Genomic DNA, 25,258 nt, shown 5'->3' with positions numbered 1-25,258 from the left:
GTAATTCTTGGCAAAATACTTACTATTGGTGATGCATTAACAGGAACCATGCAAACAGCTGCTCCAGGTGGGCAATTGACATCTTTGATAGGATTGAGAGGCTCACAAATGTTGATGTAGAAATCTGGAGAAACATCTGTAGTATCTTCATCCACAAATGCCTCATAATACCCAGTGCGATGGATCAGAGGAGACAGGTCAATAATGGAACTGCCATTCATTACGGAGCACTTCACCTACAAGAAGGCACATTTATTGCTCTTCTTCTTTTATTACTTGCTTTGATTAATTGACAAACATCTTATCCTTCTTGGGGCCAGAAGCATGGCTACATTTAAAAGTTTAAAATGTAAGTAAAGCAGCATTTGTTATAATTTTTGTTTGTCTATAGATACTAAGCACCTACAAGCAGCATATGAAAAGCCTTCATCATTTAAGCATTCTTATGGAATGGTGTCCCTATGAGAACAACACCCAGACAAGGCTCTACCACACATACTCCAGAATACATAGTCACTATGACTTCAGATCAGGCCCCATGCCTTCCTCTCCTCATCTCCAGCACCTCCAACAAATAAGCCTGGTTATAACAACATTACAACAACGTAAAGTTAGTGTATTTCAAGTTGATGGCGTGAGTACTACCTCTCCTCAGAACCAATTTCACACACTCTTAATGTGCATAAACCTACTGAGAGTCTATGAGGAATTTGAGAAATCTATTTTTCTTTAGATATTGGAAAAGAAGCAACTAACAAAATTACCATTAAATTTCAGGACAAATAATCATTGTTGCTACCTAGATGATATCACGCTGAAATAGCTTGGGTCACTGTGAAAAAAGGGATCAGAAGAAATCTTTCCCTCAAGGAATTTAAAATATCCTGCTATAATATCTAACCCCCCTCAGAAATTTTAAGTCCCATGAGCGTTTTCTGCAAAAGTAATTCTTACCTCTTCTTCACAAGCCAAAGAAGTATGCCAAGAGAAGTAACTAGTGCACGTCTGCTCGTCAAAAGAAACAAAAACAGGCCGGCTCTCATCTCCAGCATCAGGCTTGCATACAAAGCTAAAATAGCTTTTATGCTTCAGTGCAGGGTCTGCAGGGCAAGGATCTCCATCTTCATAGACAAGCTTTAACACCTGATCTTCATAACTTAAAGTTTTACTCTGTTTTCCAGCATTAACTGGTTTTTGGCCACCTGTGATACAGACAGCTAAAGTGGAAAAAAGAAAAATTGAGAAAACAGATCAAGTCTGGTGCAACTGCCCTCAAAAATTGCACCATACAACATAAACGTCAGGAACCTTAAGATTTTAGCATCACTTTAATTTTCCTAAGAAAGAATTGCTTTGCCACACGATCCTGAGTTGCCATTAAACTGAGCTGAACTGCACTGATACAAAGACCAAATATTGCCTTTATTACTTCATCAACCAGCTGAATGTACTGCACCTATAGATGCTTAAGCAGCTACAGAGCAGTGTTTGGTTATCACTTCTCTGAAAACCAAGCAATTAACACAAAATGTCAGCCAGATTATATAAAGTTTTATTAAGATGTCTCTTAAAAACCAAATAAATCCAGTATTTTCTTCTAACTCCAGGAAAAAAATTTTCATGACAAGAAATATTCCTATTTTAGCATCTAAGATGCTTAAGTATTATTTCATATTCAATTTGACAGAAGAGCTAGTAATTGCAATAAAGCAGCCATAAAACCAATTAATGAAGCAGAAAGTTAACTTCTACTGATGTTTCAGAAGTACCCAGAACAGAAAGCTAGAAAGAGGATTGGCAAAGGTGTTTGAAGTGCAGACACAAAGCCCAGTACAGATGTATTGCAGCAATGCATCCCTATAAAGTTCACTCCAGCTGAAAGACTGTAGTGTCTCCATTTTCACAGCATTAAAGACATGCAGTAGAAGCAAACTACATTCCTGCCCTCATGTCCATTCATTAGGAATTAAAGGGACTGGGACTTGAAGTGAAATCATGTGAATGGTGTTGGGTAAAATATATGGCCTCATTTCCTAAAACAGCTTTAGGTTCTTTTCCTAGTCAGTACAGCCACCAGCTGCTCCCTTCACTCCTTCTGCATTTGCAGTAAAACATCACATTTTAAAGTAAACTTGAGCATAAGCATTTCTTTTGGTTACCCTATAGTCAATGATTACAGTACCAGAGAGGATAAGTTGCTTACCAGCTCCGTTAGCACATGAACTTTTAACTTCAGCACAAACATTCAACTCAATTATTCTGTTGTGTGAATCACTGAGGGTATAGCCAGACTCTCGCTTTAATGATGTCAAATCAAAGAGATGGCCTACAGAGAGATCAGGGAACAATTTAATCTCTTCTTCTGATTCAAAATCAAGATACTTCTTTGTATTATAAGCTTTCAGTAATTTAATTTAGTAGGAAGGTTAACCAGACCCTATTTGCCTGCTAGCTTAGAAAGGCAAACAGTTACTTATTCACATTAACAGAGGAAAAACTAGTTTTGAACTATCAACTATTTATGTTCCAAGTGACATTGCAGTACAAGAGATTTCTACCATCAGTAAGCTTGTTAGTCATTATCCAGAGGATGTACCATACTGCCCTTTACTAACAAAGTCCCTCAAGAACACAAACACAGTAGTGCTGCTTCCAGCAGCCTCCTCCACATACAAAGTCCTGAGGCCTCCTCCTTACCTGTTGCAGGATTGGTTACCCGACAGTCGTTTTGCACATTGCTTTTAAGAGGACATGCAGCAGCAGTGAACCATAGGAAGGTATATTCACAATCTTCAATGGCAGTTATAAGTGCTGGCTTTGATTCCTAAACACAAAACAGTAGAGAGAGCAACATCTCTATAGAGTGATAGTGTAAGATGCCATGCCACAGGTTTATCCCTGCAGCCTGTAGCTGAGCTCACATCAAACACCAGTTCTAAAACCTGACAGATCATGATGGTCCAGTGAATTAATCCAAGGACACAGTATTTAACTGTGATTATTTCAAATATACAACAATACAGAACCATTATGAGGAGAAATAAAATTACTAAGAGGAGAGCTAAAGGTAGCCTAGGTCAACAGAAAGTCCAAAAGCCAATTCAAATCTCAAATGGAAGAGTACTTAATGGCAAGGCATACAGATGTGCAAGAGTTAAGAGCTACACAGCCAGTAGCATTATTTACTACTCGAAACACTTCCCAACCTGCACTACATTCATCTTCAAGACATAAGCAGACTATCTGAAGCTATTACAGATGACAAAATTTGTGCTAACAGAGTTTACAAAACAATCTCTTAAAAATTGCTCAGCATCTAAAATTCAAGGACTTATAAGTCCTTCTGCTTGCATGAACACAAAATCCCAGCAGAAGGAACCCACTTACAATTCTGTTTTCATCGCACTTGAGGCGCAATATTGTTGTTTTCTTCCGAATTTTATCTGGACACTGATCTCCATTAACATATTTCAGGATAAAAGTGACATTTTCCCAACGAGGACCATCAGCCACTTCCCCAAGACTGGTACATTTTGTACCCTCAATGAGGGAGGCAGCAGCATCAGAAGGGCAGGAACCTATACAGATAAACAAAAATTGCATTATTACTCCAAATGTTAGTAAGGTGTACTTTCCGGGAAAGAAACTCTACTTTCAGGTATATCATGGCTGATCTATCTCCAAGCCATTGTCCAAACCATACTCATTGGGGTGCATTTTCCCCAAAAATTACAAGTAGCAGCAACTGTCTCACTTCACTGAAGATCATGCAAAAAGTAGTAGCAGCTACCACAGGGGAAGTAGACTACTACAGAGTGGAAGGCTACAGTCTGGCCTTGCACTGCACAAAACATCAAGTCAGTCAGAAGATGCCATAGGGAAATCCAGAACTGATTATTTTAATCTTTAAGAGCTATAGTAGACTTTGGATAAGGACTGAAGAGCTGCTAGTGAATCTCACCCACTAAGCAGATGGAAATCAGGCTCACCATCTACCTTTCCCTCTGGTGCCGAAATCACACGACTGTCTCTGCATACTTTGCTTTGTGATTTATTTCACCAGCAGTACTGTCCTACCACTTGCCTTCCCTAGCTATAGGAAGAATATATTTGCATTTTGCACTTACGTGTAGCACTATATGGTACTAAGGGCCTGCAGACATTAATATAGTATTTCTGGGTAGTAGCAGATATAGCAATGGCCTCCCAATTCTCTCTGTGTCGCGTCAAGGACGAAAAGTCATAGAAATTTCCTTCGTCATCCCTGTACAAAAGATTAAAAGCATGTAAAATAATTAAGCACTTTAAAGTTGCAATTCTTAAGTCACTAAGTAATTTTAACCTGATAACTCTAAGCAGAGTATTACTCTGGAACAGAAGTCTGCATCAGACACAGTGCTCCCCCAGAAACTTCAAATCAGCAGAGGGATAATATCACTGCACCAGCTATCCCCACAGAAACTGCCCACATGCACACAGCTCTCAGCCAACGCAATAGTAATTTCAGCTTTTAATTCAAAAGCATGTTGGCTTTCAGTGCATGGCAAGCATACACACAGTTACAGTCCACTGTTTTACCTCAGGGTAGAGACCTATAATGAGGCCAGAAGTCTAAATTCTGGGCCAAATATTAGCCACATTTGACCCCACATCCAATCTTAATGAGCTAATACTTGGTTGTGACAGATATAAACGACATTTTTCCTGAAGCACTGCTTGGTTTGGAACTTGAAGTTCCAAACAGACAGTTGTAACCTTATTTAAATTAGCTGTTGTTAAATAACAACCTAGCATACTCAGCATTCAACCATCAATAAATACATACCCAACAGTTCCCTTTTATTATTTCCCAATAGAATCTCAAAGTTGTTTTTTTTTTCCAATTAAATTAGTTTTCAGAAGCACAAATTGCTAAAGTTATTTTAAATATTATGCATTGGCACTGAATGCTACATTAGCTAGTCAAAACACAATAGTTAAAGGGGCAGTGTTGCACTGCATTGCAAGAAGGCTGTATTTGTCTCTCTCTACATACAGCTCCATTTTAATTTTGTGGAAACAACTTACTTGTAGGAGCACTCAGTAGATTTAACAGGTGGGCAAGCATACTGAGTATGCCATTCAAACATGTAGGTGCAGTCTGGAGTTTCCTTCAAAAATACAGGCTGAAAGAACACAATACAAAATTAATTTGCTTTCTCATTGATACACATTGAAACAATGAAATGTCTCAGTCATGCTTCAGGAAGATCCAAGAACACACATTACCTTAGAGCCACACTATGCCTCTGACCAGCTAAGCATGGCTTCTCCCAAACCTGAGTTTATCCACATGCACACTTCTGATAAAAGGGCAGCCATTAGGAATTGCTGCCTCCCCAATGAAATAAGAAAAGCAAAAGTAATTCTAGACACCATTGTTTAAGAATAGCAAGGGAAGCACAAGTCAGACAGATACTAAAAGCAAGTAACCAGCTTATTTTAGTCTGGCCATGTAATGCCTGTTTTCCTGCACATTCAACCTTCTACGTTTTATTTCTTACAAAGAAACAGCTGTTATTTATGGAAGAATATCCCTTCCCAACTTCTCCAAAAGCTTTGGTAATGACAGACATCCCTTAAAGGAACAAGATGCACTGATCTTCCTGGGCAATGATAAAGGTACCTTCCATAAACAGGAGATTCAAAACATTCTTCATTTTTTTGTCCCCTCACAGGACCTTTGAATCGCTTGTCTAATCTGTAAATGATTAGGCATGTACATGTTCTTCACCGTAACCTTCCATACTTTAAAAAAGAGGGCAACTCTGGAAGACAGTATGTACAGGAAGAATGTTTTGAAACTAACCTCAGATGTAGTCTTGTCACAATAGAATAATATAGCAGTTGATCGTTCATATATTTTATGACATTTTTCTCCACTGGTGTAATTAATCATTATTAGACCATTTTTGAAAGTCAGTTTGTCTGTACGTAAGCCTAGAAGTAAAGAGTTGAAAAAAGTCAAGAGCTACAATAAACACAGCTGCAGTAATACCTCTGAAATGCACAATTTCAGAGGTATTAATAAACAGCAATAAAATGCACAACTAAAGAACAGATAGACAGACCTCAACCTTCCTCTAAAACTTGCAATCCAGTTATTGAGGGACTACTACTCCAGCACAGTAAGGCTGAGCTCATTCATAATTGAGTGTCAAGGTAACTACAGGTTTGACATTTTATCTGCACATTGAGCAAAAGCAGTGAGGTGTTTTATCTCATTAGACGTACTAGATTAGCAAGAACCCTTCTCCTATTACACCCTGGTTAATCTTCCCGTTCCATAAATTTGTTTAGGTAAGTACAGTACCTGCTACTTTTTTGAAAGTGTGGTCCATCTTCTTTACTTGACACGATGCAACACTGTGACCCTCTACACTGCAAGGTTCTGTTATTTCTCCACAAACTCTGAAGTAGTAGTCATACTCATCTGTACTCACTTTGATGTCTTTTTTGGAAAGTGGCTTCAGGTTAAAAATGTGACCATACCTTGGATCTGTCACCTGGCAATCTTTTCCTTTAAAGAGAAGTTAACAATTTAAAATACAACTTAAGATCTATTAGCCTTGCCAAATACACTGGGGACAATTACGGCTTACTGGACAAATAAGGCCACAAAATTGAGTAGTTTCTTTAAGGCAGTGACACTGAAGAACCATCTTAGTATAAATGGCACATTTCTTTTATAACTGACACTAAAGCAAGATGAAAAAGTCACACTGTAGTTCAAAAACTGCCTCAGAGTGGTCTCAAGTTCTTCCTTCAGCTGTGCTGAAGGTTAAGTACAAAATCAGAGATACTAAGTACAAGATCACAGACCTTGCTTAATTATCTGGAAAGAATAGCAAGGTCACAAGATCAAAGTAAAAGGTGTCCTAGATGTCAGTCTTGTATCTTCTTTTAACACCTCTGAAGTTTGCTGTTAAGAAAATAATCAGTCATAGGAAATACTTACTCCAGCTTACAAATCTACAGAGATGCATATAAAAGTAGGTTTAGGAAAATTCTAGTTTCATGAGTCTCATTAGCTGATATATGTCAGTGACTTTGCTGTTGATCAAGTCCTCAGTTTTAAAGTGACCCTTTGCTCAATATTCTGAAGCTGTTTAAAAAATCATCAGATTGTATCACTTGAACATTATGCTCTTCTCAATCATACATGCTGGTGCCCATCTAAAGATATCAGTTTTACTCCTTCAAAACCACAATTTAGTCACCAGTGTCCTGCACAGTGACTATGTGCTACAGAGGAGCAGTTTGTGAATATTCCTCATGCCATGTCAGATCATCAGCAGTTTCAATAATGTCTAGGACCATTGTGATAGATCTTTTACAGGAGGTCCAGATATTTTATAAAGAATTATCTACAAGCTGCAAAACAAAACCTACAAAGGCAGAGAAGATGCCTACACACTCAATCTTCCATCTAGGAGACAATCAAGTACCAGAACTAGACCTTGTGATTTCTTGTTGCACATCCTGGAGTCAAATACAAACTGAGACTCCCCCACTAGCCTCTCCCCCATTGTCTAACTAGGGTCAAGTTTAGTCTTTCTTCCAGTCTTTAGTGAGGGACAGAGAATTACTTGCCAGGCACAGAATCAACTCCATTTTCATGATACCTAATGCTTTAATATTTACTAGCAAGTCTGTCTGTGATTTAACAAGAGAGTAATAATGCTGTTTTGATAAAGTATTGTAGTACAGCCTCTTTCCCTAGATAGGCAAGTACATTTGTCTGTCATCCTAACTTGTACTTTTAACATTAAATAGGGTTTGTCATTAGCTTAAAGCTCAGAATAGACATTCCTCCACAATACTTTTTACATAAAGATTCACAGGGCAAGAAACCAACATAGTTTCATTCAAGTATTTATAACTTGTACAGTTTGACTGATACTTTAAATCTCAAATAACTACTTACCTTCTGCTTTGTGAACAGGACATGCTGCCAAAGTCCTCCAAACAAAGACAAACTCACAGTCATTCTCTTGCTCCAACACTGGTGATCCCTACAGAAAAGAGCCATATGAAGGAGGCTTACTAATAATTACACTGCAAGTCTCAAAACATACACACGGCACTTTTTTTTTTACTGCAGTTGCACAGTTTAAAGTCTCCACTATCAAATTTCAATATTCATGTTCAGCAAAGAGCTTCTTTCGGTGGCTCACAGGATTCTATGATAGTTCACAATTGTGTTCTACAGGTTCAGTAAAACAGACAGCTTTTTCAAGAAGAGACAAGGAAAAAGTATGTAAGATTTTACTTTGTAGAACCAGTCTCTCCATTTTAAGAGACGCAAACACAGTCTGTTTTGGTACAAGCACTAAAATCTCCTCATTAATAGCAAGTAGAATAGAAAATTACCGTTGTTTGATCACACTGGAAGATTATACGTGTAGAATAACGCTGATTATCTTTGCATGTGTCACCATTCAAGTATATAATGCTTAACGACCCATCAGTAGCAGCCTGGGGGTTTATCTGAATGACTCCAAGGTTCTTGCTTTTATCAGTGTATTTCACACAAGATCCTATAGCACCACCTACAGGAAGAGAACTGGGTTTTAGTTCTTTGACAACTAGAGTTAAACTGATTGTAAAATAACATAACAGGGTAGCTTTAAGGGAGCTTTGAAGTAAACTGTCTCAAACTCCTGAAGCAGAACACAACACACACATATTCATCAACACAGTTAGAAACATTATGTACCTAAAGCCTTTGAGGAATATAACAAGTTACTCCTGCATACTCAAATCTTTCTAACTGCACTAATTTATCTGATTCCACAGACTTGTAGAAGACTACAGTACAGTTAAATACATTAAACTGGCTAGAAATGGAGTAAGACATGGCATTAGCTGCTCATTCTGGCTTCATTCAGTCAGGAGGCTTCAACAACATTTGACTTTCTGTACTAGTTTGAGCTGGGTAGAGTTAATTTTCTTCACAGTGGTGAGTATGGGGACATGTTTTGGATTGGTGCTGAACACAGGGTTGATAATACAGAGATTTTTTGCTATTGCTGAGCAGGGCTTACACAGAGCCATGGCCTTTTCTGCTTATATTATCACATGGCAAGGGAAGTTGGGGGTGCACAAGTTGGGAGGCTGGGAGAAACATAGCAGGGGCAGGTGACCCAAACTGACCAAAAGGATATTCCAGACCATGTGACATCATGCTCAGTACATTAAGTGGGGAGAAGGAGGAGGAAAGAGGGACATATGGAATGATGGTGTTTGTATTCCCAAGTCACTGTTACATGTGATGCAGCCCTGCCCTCCTGGAGATGGCTGAACACCTGCCTGCTCATGGGAAGCAGAGAACTAATGCCTTGTTTTGCTTTGCTTGTATGCCCAGCTTATGCTTTGCCCATTAAATTGTCTTTACCTGAAACCGTAAGTTCTCACCTTCACCCTTCTGATTTTCACCCCAATACTGCTGGTGGGGAAGTGAGCAAGTAGCTGAATGGGGCTGATTGCTAGCTGGGGTTAAACTTTATATCCTATCTTTAAAAAATAATAATAAACTCACAGATCCTGGCAAATACTGCCCTCAATACAATTTTCCCAAATGCATTAATATACAACTCAATGCAAGAGTCCTGATAAGCATTAAGACTGCTCTTGATCTGCAAAAGTCTGTTTATTAAAACTCCTGATATATGTCACACAGGTCTGTGATATTTCTGTGATTAAACAGACAGGAGTCAATAAATCTTACTAAAATACCCAGGGACATCATCCTGACTATAAGGTCTTGCATCACAAAACACAAGTTAAGCATTTGCCACTTGGCTTACCAGGACATCCAGTCACATAGGGCAAGGGCTTGCAGACATTCAGGAAAAACGTTCGCTTTTTTGCTTCCTTTGAAGTGTCTATAGCAACCCATGGCTCACCCTCTTTGCTCAAGTCACTTAAGTCATACTCATTGCCAGCAGCATCTGGAAGAAATGCAGTAAGCTGAGAGAACTCAATACTTGCAGCAGAATTGGATTTGAATGATACCGGTTTCATTGACGAATACACAATTCAAAATAATTTTCAGAATCACATTAGATATACATTAAGAGAATGTATTGTTGCCACAAAAACCTCACCATGCCAAATGCAGAACATAGTTCCCTTGACAGTTACTTCCCAAATGTAACTTCTCCACAATTCACAGGTGTACTTTTACACAGGTGTCAATACTAAATTAACTAATTTCCTTCAGAGTTGGGCTGAAGCAGCATCAGTCACAGTAATGATTACATTTTTTCAAAGTAATTATCAGCTTTCTTGTGTATACCATAATGTTCTAAATTAGCTTCTTCCCCTGTTTTTCTAAGTTAAGGCTGCTTCAAACAACTTAACTCTTCTCCCACCCTACAACTCCTACAAAGGCTTTAAGTCTTATGTCTTCACTATAGGTATTCTTAAAACCCTCCACTGAGTAGAAGTTTGCTGTCCAGTTAATCCTTCCAACATGGGACAGAGCCCATCTAAATTCCAGGTACTTACCTGTAACCTGACAATCTACAGGAGCAGGAGCACAAGCAAGAGCTGTGTGAAACTCAAAAAAAGTATCATGGACGTCCAGCACGCTGTTTATCTCCTCACGCACAAACTTAAGCTCTCCAGGATATGAATCATTACAAATGAAAGTCACTCTGAACATGTCTGATGTTCCTATAAAACAAACATTTATCTACTAATGGTTCTGTTTGGAACATTTGAATTTAAGTTTCAGCTAATACTTCACTTCAAAATTTTCTAAGAGTTTCTTATTAATAGCTACTTCAAGTATAACACTACCTTACTGATTATGGGGTTTTAGCTGTAAATATGCAAGCCTTCTTCAGAGACCTATGAAAAATTGCCTAGCAGTCACTATTGCCTCTACTAAGAGACCAAAACACCTTGACACATTTCAAGAACATAATTACCTTCATTGACCTCTGCTCCCTATGTTCTTTGACATATATGAAGAAACAGAAACCTTTTAAAATATCACCAGTGGTAACAGCAGCTTTTAAATTGCATCACACAAAGTTTTGGGTTTGGGGGTTCTGTTTGTAAAATGTTCAGTGTAATGACTGCAGAACAAATAATATTGAGCTTATCAAAGCATTATATGTCAAGTTCTGTTTAATCCTCAAGAAGTGACAGAATTATGTCAGGGAGTAGTATTTGTCAGCAAAATGCTTCATAGTGTTATAAAAATTGTAGAACCTCTCAAAGTAAAATACATAAGAGTTTAATCACTGTTATATATTATGTAAAAAAATGTCACAACTGAGAGAGAAGAGATAGCACCCCAGCAATTAAGCATGCCGAAGCATTTGAGGTTCCTGAATCCAAAACCCAGTTTTCCCAAGGGCTTTTGTTGTTAAGATGTCATACTCCTTTCTACAAAGCTCAGTTTCAGTATAATTGGAGAGCATCTAATATCAAAAAATAGATACACATTTTTCATTCATTTTACCTGCAAAAGAGACTTAAATTCATGAAGTAGGTGCACATGAAATATTAGAGCACTAATTCAAAAAATTCCATAGAGAAGAGTATAAGCTTACTGAAAGCTAACCTTTCAGATATGAAACAACTTTAGAAAGCATTATCCATGAAACTGGAGCTAAAAGCTGTTATTTCACTAAGAAAAAGAACCTGAGTTAATTTTGTTTTCCTAATTCGACTATCCATTTCTCCATGCAAGGACCAGTATTTTTCATCTGCTAAGGAGAAAACCCTATAGTGTATTGAGTTACTTTCCTAGAGTTTTGAAATGCACATGTATTACTGAGCCATTACCATTCTGTGTAACTTCATTTCTTCCTAAAATTTCCATATGAGCCAGCTTGTTCAAGTAATCAATACCAAGCCAAATAGACTTCAGTGCATGAACAAAAGAAAGAATGAAGACCACTCACACTAAGTTTTTACAATACACTGTGTATTTCCTGAACTCACCTGATTCCACACGAAGAGGACCTCTGTAAGTAAGAGTTAGAAACCCTTCACTGGATAGATAAAGGGTTTTGTCCAATTCCAGTGGCCTCAGAAGCGTCAGATTTTCTCTTTCACACCCAGCAGCTGTTTTGCCATTGATTTTACCACAATATGGCAAGTGTCCACAAATGTTTAGCTAGAAGTTTTGAAAATATGTAGATGTACATAGTATTAACTGCATCAGAAAAACAAGGTCCACATAGCCATTTATACATCAGTAAAACCCTTGTAAAGAACTATTTCAAACAACACACTTGTCTTGCACTGCAGAAATGACAGACTAGAATTCAACTATAATACAGTAAGAGTATCCTCAACCTTCAGATTACAGGGTCCACAAATTCTCCCCACTAGAAGTAAAGGATGTGGTTCAGCAAGTTTATTCTTGGCCAAAAGATACCAGTATGGTACTATCTGTGACAGCCTAGGATTAGTGACACAGGCAGATTACATTAAAAACACTGATATGGACAGACTAAATCCCTTTCTATGGTTTCCCTGTCAATTTCTTCAGAATTGGCAGATAAATTAGTAGTACACAACAGAGTCCATAAGGGGAAAATCACCTCAAAAAGGCAGCCTCAAAAGTGTGGCAACTTTATGTTCTCCAAGAATCAAAAGTTTAATGCTTTCAAGACCATCTAAGATGAATGAAGTTATCTTTCATTCCTTCATTCAACCACAGTGCTTTCCTGCTAACTCATACTTCCTAACAGAACTGAGTGAAAGCTGCACTAGATCACTATGCAAGAAAAAAAATGCAACAACAGCATTCATAATCAACATGTTGTACAGTCAAAATCCTTACCGAGAACGTTTTCCCATTGCCAGTAACCGTATACCCTTCCTCAGAAGCTAATGGCTGCAGGTTGAACAGAAAGCCAGTGTTTGGATCTCGCACAGAGCAGGACTGGAAAAAAATTACAACAAAATTATTTTCTCCTTCTGCTTTTCTTCTATTTATATTTTACCTCTAACTTGTTTCAAGAACCAAAGCAGGGATTTAGACATATTCCTACCCTGCAACCAGAACACCAGAAAACAGCTCTGGCAGTAACTTCATTCAATTCTTTTGTACATTTGTTCAATTCTTTTTGTCCACTGACATCATGCACACCAACATATTAAAGTGGAATTGAACAGATGGCGTCTATCATATTAGCTAAGAGCAAGGAAATTTTAACTGAGGTCTGTCTTCACACTAATGTGTTTATGTTGAGACCTGTAAAGCAGAAGCAACTGAGCAGATTTCACAGAATATTTTGCATTGGAAGGGACCCACAAGGATCATTGAGTCCAACTGTTTAATGTATGGCTCATATGGGGATCAAACCCTCAAACTTGGTGTTATTAGCACCATGCTCCAAGCAACTGAGCTAATATGAGGGTTTAGTGTGAAAAAAGAAAAGTCTCATCTGATGATCTGCAGAAAACAAGGACAATACATATCCATACATATAAATTCAGTTTTACTAGCAACAAAGCAAGGGAATGAAACATTAAATGAAGCATTCGAGAGGAAGTAAACTGTTCTCAAGAAAAAGCACCTGAATATTTTGGTCAGAAGTTAGACATTTCAGAAACACTTCAAAAATAAAGCAGTAAGATATCACAAGACTACATCATGACCAACTTAAGATTTCACTTTAGCTAGTTTTCTTCAAGAGCCATTTAAACAGAGCAATCAAGAATGCTAGAAAAAAAAAAAAAACATTGTACCTTGAGACCACAAATACGATTTACATTCTCCTTTCTCACCTGAGAATCATCTTTTGTTTCCTTGATTGGGCAAGCAGCCTCAGTTTCCCATAAGAAAGTGGCCACACAATCCAGAATAGCTATAAACCGTGGGCTGCTACTCTGGAAACAGATTGCAGAGGAAGACCAGAATAAGTATAATAGCTAAGACTTTGTCATGTTTGAGATTCCCCCTTACAAGAAACTGTCAGGTTTTTCTAAAAGACTTCACTACAAAGGCACACAATTCCCACCCACTTCCCTCTCCCCAATTTATTTTGAAGGTCATCACTGAAAACTTGGTCCAGTTAAACATTTACCATGTGACCCAGCATTAGCCAAGAACTGAATATGACATGCAAATAATCAAATTAAAGTCAATATTTAATCTAGACATGTATGAAAAGATCTTGTCCCAGTCTAAGCTTTGAGAAGTTTTCGGGTATAATACATAGCCCATAATTAAAAAGAAAAAAAAGGCTAAAGTAAAGTAACAGAAACCTGCTAGGTGATGTAACAAGGTAGCAGAAATATTAATTATGTACACTTCACGTCAGTGTCTTCAGAAAAAGTAAAGCAGTTTGTAACTGCTCCACATCACAAATTTTTCACCACACCTCTTGAGCTAAAAATCATGTGGGTAAGGGGAGAGTAAGACCTGCAGATTCACAAAACCAGGAAGAACAAGTCTACACAAGCTTAAGTCTAATAATCCCCTCAATCTAAACTTCAGTATGTGGAGTTGTAGCCCCAAAAGCTCTATAGATTTAAGAATTCTAGCACCAACAATCTATGGAGAATGCAGAACCTAAGCCTGAGGATACACGTTACAATATTTTTCCGCTTAAGAGTGTCCACAATGCTTGCAGTTTTAAGTACTTGTGTATTTTTCATGCTAATTAAACTAGTCCAAAATATTATTGTTCATCAAGGCTGTTAGTTTTTATCTAGTTCTTGTTTATGATAAAATACTCAGACACGTGGTTCTCTAGCATCTAAATCAGTTTTGGTTTTACCTCTCAATTTTAAACCCTCAAGAAGTCTCCCTTGTCACAAATCTGCTATACACTACACATCTTCATGTGGCTTCATGTTATAGGATGAGAAACCTGCTAAGATGAAATAACAACTGGAAGATAATTTGTCCTTACAAGAGTACCCCTGGAACACACAAAGTGGATGGTGGTGGTATAAGTAGTAGTCTTTCCATCAGCATTGATGCACACGGAGCCATTTCCATAGGTTAGAGAAACATGTCCAGGTCTTTCAATTACTAGTTCTTTGCTGGCAACACCAAGATTGCTAATAGAGGTGACTTCAGAATAAGAAGCCTAGAAATAAAGAAAAGCATGTCAATAACTTTTAAAAAATTGATACAACCAAAAAGAAGATACCTACTACAGTACTCTTGTACACAGGTTGAGATCTTTGAAGATAACAAAGATATAGAGATACCTCTACATTTCTCTCCCATTCTGTCTTCAAGTTTCACATATTTAACAGACAACCTCCACAACCACGTATGGTTTCATTTTTGTTGTTTTTATTTTTAGTACAATAAGGTGCTTGTAGTACCTTAGAACACCCATCGGGTGTAGCATCTCCCGGGCTACATAGCTTAGCAATTTAGGGAGGCCTATGTCTTCTGCAGTTGGAAGAATTTATTGTAGAGCTCTTTAAAACAACATGTGAAAGCCTCCAAGTGTTCTCAGCATTGACTTTAGGGATCTGCCATGCGTAGCTAAGGCTAAAAATCACTGACAGAAACTGAGCACTAGAAAGACAGTAGGTGCTACTACCAAAGTCTGAAGTTATTGTCACTTCAACATAACTGGTGTTTCCTAGTTTTAAGAAACTACTTTAAGTCAATAGCAGCAACAAACTGAAGAATATACCTCCAAAAGAGCTGTTCACAGACTTCTGCCCTTTTAAAATTTTTTAACAACTCTTTAGATTGACCAAATTTGCTCACTTTTTACTCCACTATCACAAGCAGTGAAGTAATGAAGCCCTAAAGTGTCTCTACAGGTAAAGTAAGCAGGCTTGCACAACAAGGACTGGGAACAAGCAAGCACAGGGAATGAGTAATAATTACCTCTCAAGTGCCCCAGTGGCAATGACTGGCTTCAGTCACTAACACATCCCCTTTAGCAGTAAGGGGGGAAGGTGCTCCTTCGGTTTGATAGAAGGAATTAGGATGGCTTGGTGAGCCTCTAGTTCAGCTTTCCCTACAGCTCTGAGCAGCAATGAAGTCAGGCAGTGGGCAATGGGTCAATTCAGCCTGTCAGCTGCTATCACCTCCATAATGAATTGTTATACTTCAGGGCAACACAGAAGTAGAAGCCCATAACAACCATCAGCCTTTTTTGTTTTTATTTGCTTCATAACATCTGCCTAATCTACTCTTCAGATCCAAAGCAAGCTCAGGGAGGGTAAGGGTGCAACAAAGTCTTTAAGCAAAATTTTTCCGCAGTTCCATCTAAAACAAGCTAGAAGCACAACAAAATATCCAGGAGGACAGCCTATTCCTAAAGAAACGTGTATTCCTAGCAGTCTGAGACTCCAGCAATTCATACAGAAGAGATGCAGTTTGTCTGCCTCTGAAAGACAGGGCAAAAAATCATGAGTGCCAAACATGACACTGGCACACTTGTAAAAATTAAAGCTTTGATCTTTGAAGAGGTGGACAGGAGCTCTATCATTCTGCTATGGTTATGCAACCATTATCATACAGAGAATATCCCTTTGCACAAGGAGTCAGAATTCCCATGGCTGTCTTAATCTCATTCATGTCTGTTTCAGTCTCACTCGTGTGGCAAACCAGCTCTGAGCTGGGATGGAAAGGGTACTCACAGAAAGATGCTTATATTCCATCTGACAGACAGACGCTCGCCGGTCACATCCTGGGACAGCAATCAGGGGTCGACAGACATTTACGTAGTACTTCTTGCGCTCATTTGGTCTTGAATTATCCATGGCATACCAGTTTTCACCTCTCTTCTCAGATTTTGCTAATCTGATCAGAAAGAGAAAGTTTGCTCTAAGAACACACATGCTTCATAGACTCTCTCTAGCTTTCTCAGTCTCAAGAAACAGAGCAAACCCTAAGTCACTCCTGACTAACTTTTCCCCTTCATTTTTAAGTGCTACAATTAGAAAGAATTCTCCTGGAACATAGCACAGCTGACAAGGTAATATGTTTTTATAAGCAAAACCATCCCAAAAAGTCAATTTACATCCTAGGAGGCAAGCCAACATACTAGAGGGATTTCAACATACTTACAGTCAAGACTGTCACAACAGGTGAGGCTTCTGGTGCTGTCTACACAGGAAACCAACTTCAACCACAACTATCAGCCAGAATACCAAACTAGAATAGCTAAGTTACAGTGCACGTGTCACTCTCCTACCTTGACAAGTCATATTGGTCCATGGTGTTGCGATCTGTCACAACACATTCCAGTGGAATTTCTGGACAAGCATGTTCAGTGTACCACCTGAAGTTGTAGGTATAGTTATCTTCTTTCTACAAATGAGTAGAATAGGTAAGAGAGGCTTTCCACACAGACAACTTTGTGACTCACAGCTACTGCTTTATATGTCAAGCTTGGTATCTCCCCTTGGTTTTGGTATATATCTTCTCAGACTGATTTGTGTTGGTCTGTCCTGTTATAGATCTTGTCATTCCCTGTGTCACCAAAAATGCTCTTGCCAAAAAAACCTGCTCAGGTTCTGTTAAACCACTGTCTGCTGTGTAAACAGTCCTACCATCTGTTACTTCTCAGCCAGTTTGGTTTTTTTTTTTCCAGCTAGAAATACAAGATGATCAAAAGCACTAATAATTACATGGCCCAGGGACTAGAGGAGAGTGAGGTAAGAACCTGGATCCAGGTATACAGCTTACTGTTCACTGGTCAAGTAAAACTTTAGGGCTGCAACAAGAATCAAATATACCAAGAGAAGTAACTATTTCTTTTAGCCTGCTTTGTAGATACTGGTTATTTCTACACACAACACTCTGCTTGTACTGACCTAGTAGCTATTGTCAGTATTTTAGGATGGAGATCCTGCCTTTCTTCATATAGGACTTCTTACCTGATACTCAGGCTGACCTATTCCAGCATCATGATCACAGAGGAAAGTTATAAGGGTAGAGCGCTGTGTTTTATTCTCATCGTTGTATGCTGCACCATTTTTGTAGGTCAACTGAATCAAGCCATCATAATACGAAAGTTTGGAACTGGCCAGTCCAAGACTCCAAGACTTATCATTACTAGAAAGAAAAAGTGAGTTTTGACAGTGAACAGAATGCAAAATTAATTGTCCCTAAGAGAAGTCTTACAAATAGAAACCACGTAAGTTTATACAAGTCACCATAATAAGACATAATAATTAAATAAAGTTGATTAGACCTCAGTGAGCTGGGATAAAAAGAATGCTGCCAAAAGGAAACTTAAAACATGAACAGATGTCCTCCTTTGAAAAGGAAAGGAAGTTACATATTGCTTAGATATCTAAAAAACTTTAATACTCCCTTCTCTAAAAGGGTGACAATACCATCAAGTTCTCATTCTCCAAAGCAGAAGTCAAACTGCAGAGACCCTCATCTTGGGGTCAAACTGGTCTCATCCAATTACATATGGGCAACAAAGACCTAGCACTGTACAACAGCTCTCAGCTAGGTATCTTTGGTATAGGAGTGTTTCTTCACTGACTTAGCATTGACTCTATCAGATATAGCTTGATCATCTTCCTCTGAAGAACATTTCTAGGGTCTGCACTGAACTGTCCTTGGCTGGAGAGTACCTCAGAGCCAAGTACAGCTGCACTCTACCCCATCTCTGGCAGCAGGCTGACCTGGAACCTGAAATGCACAGATACTACCTCAGACATAGTTTGTAGTAGACAAAAGCAGTGATGCTGACAGAGTAGCAGTACATACTGGGACCACGCCTGCAACAGCCCATTTAGTAAGGGTGATTATAAAATTGTTAAGGTTGGAAAAGACCTCCCAGATCAAGTCCAACCATTAACTTAGCACCACCACCAAATCTTTACCACTGAACCATGTCCTCAAGCCCATATCCACACAATTTTTGAACACCTCCAAGGATAGCAATTCCACCACTTCCTTGGGTAGCCTACTTCAATGCCTGACAACCCTTTCCAGGAAGACACTTTTCCTACTGTCTAATCTAAACCTCCACTGGCACAACCTGAGGCCATATGGTACAACATCCAAGCTCTGGGCTTCACCTAAGGCAGGCCTGCTCATCCCAAGATCTTTAGGCCAGCTCTTGGAATAGAGCTGACTCTCAATCTATGGATTATAGGTTGCCTTAATAAAGCTGCAGCAGTTAATCTAGAGTTTATAGTCCCTATGGATAACAAAAGGGAGAGCAATGGGCACATTCCATCTCAGAAATTATCTGTAAGCAAGATTACATATATGTGCATTTGGCTTGAAACAGCTGGCAGTGTAATTACTGCAAATTATATGCTAATTACCGGAATCTATTACAGGTAGCCCAGTAATTACTTTACATGCAAATTGTTCAATTGTTGCACACAGACAACACATCATGCAACAAGAGATCTTCCCTTACAGACAACAGAATTAGTTACTCACCTTTGCGTTACTTGGCACGCTGCCGATTTTGTGTGACACCGGTCATCAGGCAGACTGCCACAGATGCTTATGTAAAACAAGTACTCCTTAGTAGTAACTGTATAGAAACTTTTTGCCTTGGCCAGAGGTGATAAATCAAAAGAGAAGCCTAATCAGGAAGGAATAAACAGTATTAGTTCAATTTTGTCCTGATATCTCTCACAGGTTTTGATTCAGTCAGTCACATAGCTAGTTCACCTCCCCCTGAATAAGTCTCCTTCTATGTAATTACTGTTCCAGAAAAAAAGTGGACAAAGTAAAAGCATGGTTTCTTATACATAGAGCTCTAATTCAGTAAAATACACATTACATCTATTTTCCTACATTCACTACGGGAGTACTAAGCTCATGCTGTTCTGATCTTCCACATGTATGTACTTAAAACTGTGAGTATTTAGCATTAGGTTGAACTCACTTTCCTCTTGGGTATCATAAGGACTTGTTGTGACATAAGTTCTATCCCTAATGACCTTTTGATTTGCTGAACAGGAACACGTACCTGCCTGAGGATCTGACACCTGACAGTCATCTCCTTCAGTTTTAGACAGGACACACGCAGCAGCAGTATACCACTCAAATGTATATGAACACTCACGCTCTGCCATCAAGATCGGAGCACTTTCTAGATCACCTGGTATCACAAGAGCAATGTGTTATGCATACAGACAGCCAAGCTGCCATCAGGAACTAGAACTCTACACCTGAGAAACTAATTTCTCCACAAAAGCAGACCAAGGTAATTGTTAAAGTACCTCTTCTTGGAAAATGGAACCAAAAATATTTTTCACAAAGTCTTTGCATCCTCCTCCCCAAAACAAAAGTTTACTCCAGAAGTAAAGGTGCAGGGTTCAATCTGCTCCTGAGAGCTTTCACAATATTTGAAAAAATGTCTACTCTGATATACAAAACTAATGTTTTACTACAAAGCAATAGCTGTATTAGCAAATAATGCATAATCTGATCTTAACAGCCAGCATACTTGGAAGTTTCAAGTTCCTCAGGCTGAGGTAGAGGAACACAGGTTTTCTATTTTCCTGGGAGATAGTTAACTAGCAGGCTATTATAATCAACATGAACAATATCAACTTCCACAAATGCTTCTGCCTTTCATAAACTGCCAGCAGTTTAGATACAAACCATATTTACGGGGAAAGAAGGCTAAAGTATTTGATCTCAGTTCAGAACTACTCCTTCCCATCAAGACAATATAGAGAAAGAAAGTGCTTCACATTGCTTCCAGATATTAGTGAAGTTTTAAACACTTCAGCATACTTTAATCATGTTTGGAAGAATCTTATTTCAAGAGTTTTTAAAGAGTACTTGCATAAAAGGTAAACAAAACTAAATACCTGCAATTACATTGCCATCATCCTAGTAAACAAACCCTGATGCTTCAAGCTTTTGCATAGAAAGAGACAGAAGACAAAAGTACATGCTAACATTTAGCAATTATGTCTGGGCTTATTAGATGACCTTCAGTTTTTAACTGGATCAATGAACAGGGTGTGGATCTTCTCACCTGGTCTGCATATTAGAGTGATGACCGTTTGGATTTTTTCTTTTTCTTTAGAAGGACAGCTGTCTCCATTTGAATAGATAAGTTGAATATTTTCTCCAACCTTCTTTGGAGAAGATACAAATGTTCCAAGATTCTTACTGTTGTTTTGCTTATCTGTAAAAACAGTAAATACAGAACTTTTGTTTCTCTGAAAAGAAGTGAAGCTTCTGTTAGATACTAATACTTTCCATTTGTCCAGTTAATGAGAAAACATCATTAGGAGTTTGATTTTACCTTGCCAAACCATGCTGCAAAGCCTATGGTTCTTTAGTTAGAAAAAGCTGTGCATTCTTTCTTCAAGCATCTCTAAGACCACAAAAGAAACATGCTCCTAACTTCTGTTTCCTTGAATAAATGAAGGCATTCAGGACAACCAACCCCATTTGCACAGGAAGTGCCAAGCTTTCAGAGGCTAATAAAACACAGTGAATCAAAAAACCTCCAGAAACACCACCAACAAAAACGCCTGACTCACCTACAGAGCAAATAGCAGCACCATCTGAACAGCTGAAAGCTCCTCCTCTCTTCAACACCTTATGGCAGACATTGATGTAGTAATGTTTCCTTCCTACCTCTGAAAAGCTACTGTCCACAGCTTCCCAGTTCTGGGCTGACTCTGAAATATAGAGGGTCATTAAGAACAAGTCATCTGGCTAAATTGTTTCAGCACCTCCATGCCAAAATGCCTTTTATTATAGGGTACCCCATATTTGTGTGATGACCTCTCCTTCAGAGCATCCCCCAGCACACAGAAGCCCTGATTTCAGCTCCATTCCCCCACCAGGTGAGATTACCACCTGCATCTGTCCCCTGAAGCCATAGCTGCCAAATCCTGCCATTTTTAGATGCACCCAAAGGTATCCCCTTTGCACAAGCCACTGGGTGGAAGCTGCTGAGCCATGGTGGATCCTGACTGGCGCAGGTTGCCCAGAGAGATGGTGGATGCTCCCTCCTTAGAAGTGTTCAAGGCCAGGCTGGATGGGCTTTGAGCAAACTGGTCTAGTGGAAGGCGTGCCTGCCCACAACAGAGGAGTCAGGCTAAATGATCTTTAATGGTCCCTTCCAACCCAAACTGTAATTCTGTGACTTAAAACCACTTATGATGGAAGCATCTAAGGCAGTCATGGACATGGCTACTAAGGCGCTCAGTCTGTGTGGAATGAGGGAAGAAAACACCAGCATCCCAGAAATTCACTAAGAACAACAAAAGCTGACTAATGTTAAGCTAAAGAATTGCACTGGAGATGGCATGTAAACTCAGGACTGTAAAAGTAACTGAAAGCTAGTTTTTATTGCCATACCTGAACTGCGGATAAGAGGTGACAAGTCATAGTGTTTTCTCTTATCAGTAACTCTGCAAAGGAGATCTTTTTTCTCTTTAACACATGCGTATTTTGTATCCCAAGTAAAAAAATAGGTGCAGTCAACTTCACCGGTGAATACTGGAGTTCCTCTGCCATCATTACCTTAACATGAAAAACAGATGAACAGATATGAGGCTTCTAGTGGGGGAAGGGGGAAAAAGGCAAGGAGACTTGAGGACTAGCAATGAGCAAGGAAGACAAGAAGTCCCTTCACTGCAGAGGACTTGTGTTTCTGTTTTTTTACCATTGGCTAAGAATAAAAGGCTCTTTTATACTTCCATCTTCTCAATCATCAGTGTAAATTTAGACTAGCAGCACTACTACATAGCACATCCTGCCAGCCATCGAAATTACTGCTTAATGTAACAATATTTATTTCTTGTATTAGTTGTGGCTCAAAGCAAGCATTCATTTGAGCATAAGGTCTACTAGCAAGCATGGGAGTAAAACCCTGAGCAGAGCTGTCACAGCTTGTTAAACTCACCTGCTGTTTCATTGCACTCAAAGTTTATGACAGTCATTCTCTGAAAGCCGGAACTACATGCATCCCCATTTGGATAAATTAAAGTGAGATCCCCATCAGAGTACCTGAGTAAGAAGTCAGTTTTAGACAGAAATGTGGGGTCAGACAATCACACAGTGTTCTTCACATAACAGAAGTCACATTCTTGTTCATTTATTAATTGTCTCACTCCAAGGGAAAACAAATGCTAGTTCAACATCAAAAATGACATTTCTACAGCAACAAAGGCTTGCATCCACTGATTTTTCTGATCACTTTCCATTAATTTCTATAGAAATTAAAGAATGCTCTAAAGCTGCCCTAGGTGTGGTAGGATATCTATTCCCACTAGTATATTGTGTTTCTGTAAGAGGAGGAAGTCATACTTCCTGGAAGGTAACTGCAACAAACCTGTCACAGACAAAATGGAAGATCATATCCACATGAACTAATCTCTGCTTTACAGTCTCATGCAAACTATTGTCCCTATATGCCGCTTGGGAATCGGCTTCTTCTGATACTGCTTTACATGTAAAGCATATAAAGAGGAGGACAACGGGCAATGCAGCACAGTCTGCAATTGGGACAACAAAGTCAGTGGAAGTCTTCCTGTCTAGACAATGGCCTCTGCCAACCTCACTGGCTCCTCTGTTTGCTAATGCTATCCTGCTATACTGTTACAGTTTTTCTAACAAAAAAAGTGACCAAAAATGCTTGCATTTTGTATGAATTGTTGATTTACGTGATAAGTAAGTAAGCATCAAAGCAGGAAACAAAGCCCAATCAGACCAGTTAGGAGAGATAAAGAGCATTTACACACCTTAGGGTTTGGTTCGCAAATCTTCCTGCCACTTTTTGCTGGTTATTTGAAAGTTTTACTTGGCAAGATGAAATGTATCCTGTACTGTCCTTGCAGTTACCTGCAGTGGTTTTCCCACATACATTTAAGTAATAGTAATATTCCTCTTTGTCATCTTTGGCTGAATATGGTGTGACATATTCTGAATGAAAAAAAAAAAAGTTTTAACACACATCAGGACAGACATGAAACTCCAAATATCAATACAGGACTTTTTTTTTTCTGTCCCTAAATAAGGAAAAGCAAAACTGGCTAGTAAAAACCAAAAAATCAAAAGAAAAATACTGAGCTTACCTGAAAATTGATTAAGTGGACTTAAGTCAATGGAGATATCATGTTGCTCATTAGTCAGATGACAGTTCTTACTCTCCAGGTAATCCCTGTGACAGGCATACTCAGTAACCCACTCTATTTCATACCGGCAGTTTGTTTTTGCTGTAAGTTTGGGACCTGCACTCTAAAACAGAAGTGAAGAGAAATTAAATTATAAGTAGAATTACTTGAAATATAATCTTTAAAGCAACAGTATCACATTCCTCTAAGATCAGTAACTACTTCACCTCTAAATTACTTAAGATTTGCAAACATTGTTTCTGACCTCTCAGAAATAGGTGTTGGGAAGAAATAAAACAGGTCTTATAAATGATGTGGCAAACTATTACAAGTCTAAGCAGAAGTAAAGCATCAGACATTAGCAGAAGGACAGCAGAAGTAATACCGCTTTTAAAAGCACTTTTCCTTAACGTGTCAGAAAGCAAAGATGTGAGCCCAAATGGCCTAAGCTTGGATTGTGTTTGCCTCAGAGAAGTCTTCAATGCAGGAAATAGAGGTCAAATGCTCTCTGAAGGCAAAGCAGACTTTTAGACACTGGTGTTTTAGCAACTTTGATTCCCTCGATCCCAATCAAAATATAGATATTTGAGAACTCTTTAGCCAACACTTCTGTCAGATGAGTTTTCTGTCATATTTTTGCACATCTGGGAGAAGCAATAGTCTTGGTTTTCCTCACATTAAAGTGAAACACCAAAAATTCAAATTGTTTCATAAATCTGTATTTCTGCCATCCACTGGAACAATTTGCAGATACATAGATATGAGGTAAGTTACAGGCACAAATACCATCAGTAATATTACTCATCCTACAAAAGTGCATAGGTAGCACAAAGTGACAGTAGACAAGAGCTGGGTTTATTTCTGCAGCAATGAGAGTGAAGTGCAGTACTTATCTAGGTCAGATGAGGGACTAGACATTAAACCAAAAATTAGCCAGACAAGAGTTCCCTCTTCACTAACCTGCAACAAAAAGCATCACTATATGAAATGACAGAGCAATAGCAATTGCCCAATTCAAGGAGTGTAGGTTGCTGAAATTACCCAGCATTACCGTGACATTGCATTCAAGTTAGGCTAAAACAGTGACCTGCATAAACTGAGTTGTTGCTGAACACTACAGATCTACCCTGAGGAAGAACAGATTAATGAAGAAACCAAGTAAAAAGCAACAACTATAAGCATGCCCAGCCTGACTGAT

General features: G+C 38.7%; 1 protein-coding gene across 2 annotated transcripts in view; it reads right to left on the bottom strand.

The window, feature by feature from the left end:
• IGF2R (insulin like growth factor 2 receptor) overlaps positions 1–25,258 on the bottom strand; it is a 55,228-nt gene that overhangs the window by 11,625 nt on the left and 18,345 nt on the right. For both annotated transcript variants that reach the window (XM_053937252.1, XM_053937253.1), the window contains exons 8-35: positions 24,022–24,184; positions 23,689–23,869; positions 22,851–22,954; positions 22,304–22,468; positions 21,478–21,618; positions 20,964–21,116; positions 19,944–20,075; positions 19,406–19,553; positions 17,872–18,049; positions 17,187–17,302; positions 16,630–16,792; positions 14,928–15,107; positions 13,798–13,899; positions 12,848–12,949; positions 12,001–12,175; positions 10,552–10,719; positions 9,849–9,992; positions 8,413–8,591; positions 7,967–8,054; positions 6,353–6,559; positions 5,849–5,979; positions 5,068–5,165; positions 4,128–4,264; positions 3,388–3,578; positions 2,698–2,824; positions 2,204–2,326; positions 955–1,217; positions 24–236 (exon numbers count right to left, since the gene is read on the bottom strand). In XM_053937252.1, the coding sequence (XP_053793227.1) occupies positions 24–236; positions 955–1,217; positions 2,204–2,326; positions 2,698–2,824; positions 3,388–3,578; positions 4,128–4,264; positions 5,068–5,165; positions 5,849–5,979; positions 6,353–6,559; positions 7,967–8,054; positions 8,413–8,591; positions 9,849–9,992; positions 10,552–10,719; positions 12,001–12,175; positions 12,848–12,949; positions 13,798–13,899; positions 14,928–15,107; positions 16,630–16,792; positions 17,187–17,302; positions 17,872–18,049; positions 19,406–19,553; positions 19,944–20,075; positions 20,964–21,116; positions 21,478–21,618; positions 22,304–22,468; positions 22,851–22,954; positions 23,689–23,869; positions 24,022–24,184 (4,272 nt within the window). The remainder of the gene's footprint in view (positions 1–23; positions 237–954; positions 1,218–2,203; positions 2,327–2,697; positions 2,825–3,387; positions 3,579–4,127; positions 4,265–5,067; positions 5,166–5,848; positions 5,980–6,352; positions 6,560–7,966; positions 8,055–8,412; positions 8,592–9,848; positions 9,993–10,551; positions 10,720–12,000; positions 12,176–12,847; positions 12,950–13,797; positions 13,900–14,927; positions 15,108–16,629; positions 16,793–17,186; positions 17,303–17,871; positions 18,050–19,405; positions 19,554–19,943; positions 20,076–20,963; positions 21,117–21,477; positions 21,619–22,303; positions 22,469–22,850; positions 22,955–23,688; positions 23,870–24,021; positions 24,185–25,258) is intronic.

The sequence above is a fragment of the Vidua chalybeata genome, chromosome 3 (assembly GCF_026979565.1).
Source record: "Vidua chalybeata isolate OUT-0048 chromosome 3, bVidCha1 merged haplotype, whole genome shotgun sequence".
NCBI classification, from domain to species: Eukaryota; Metazoa; Chordata; class Aves; order Passeriformes; family Viduidae; genus Vidua; species Vidua chalybeata.
This window is presented reverse-complemented; position numbering and strand designations above follow the sequence as displayed.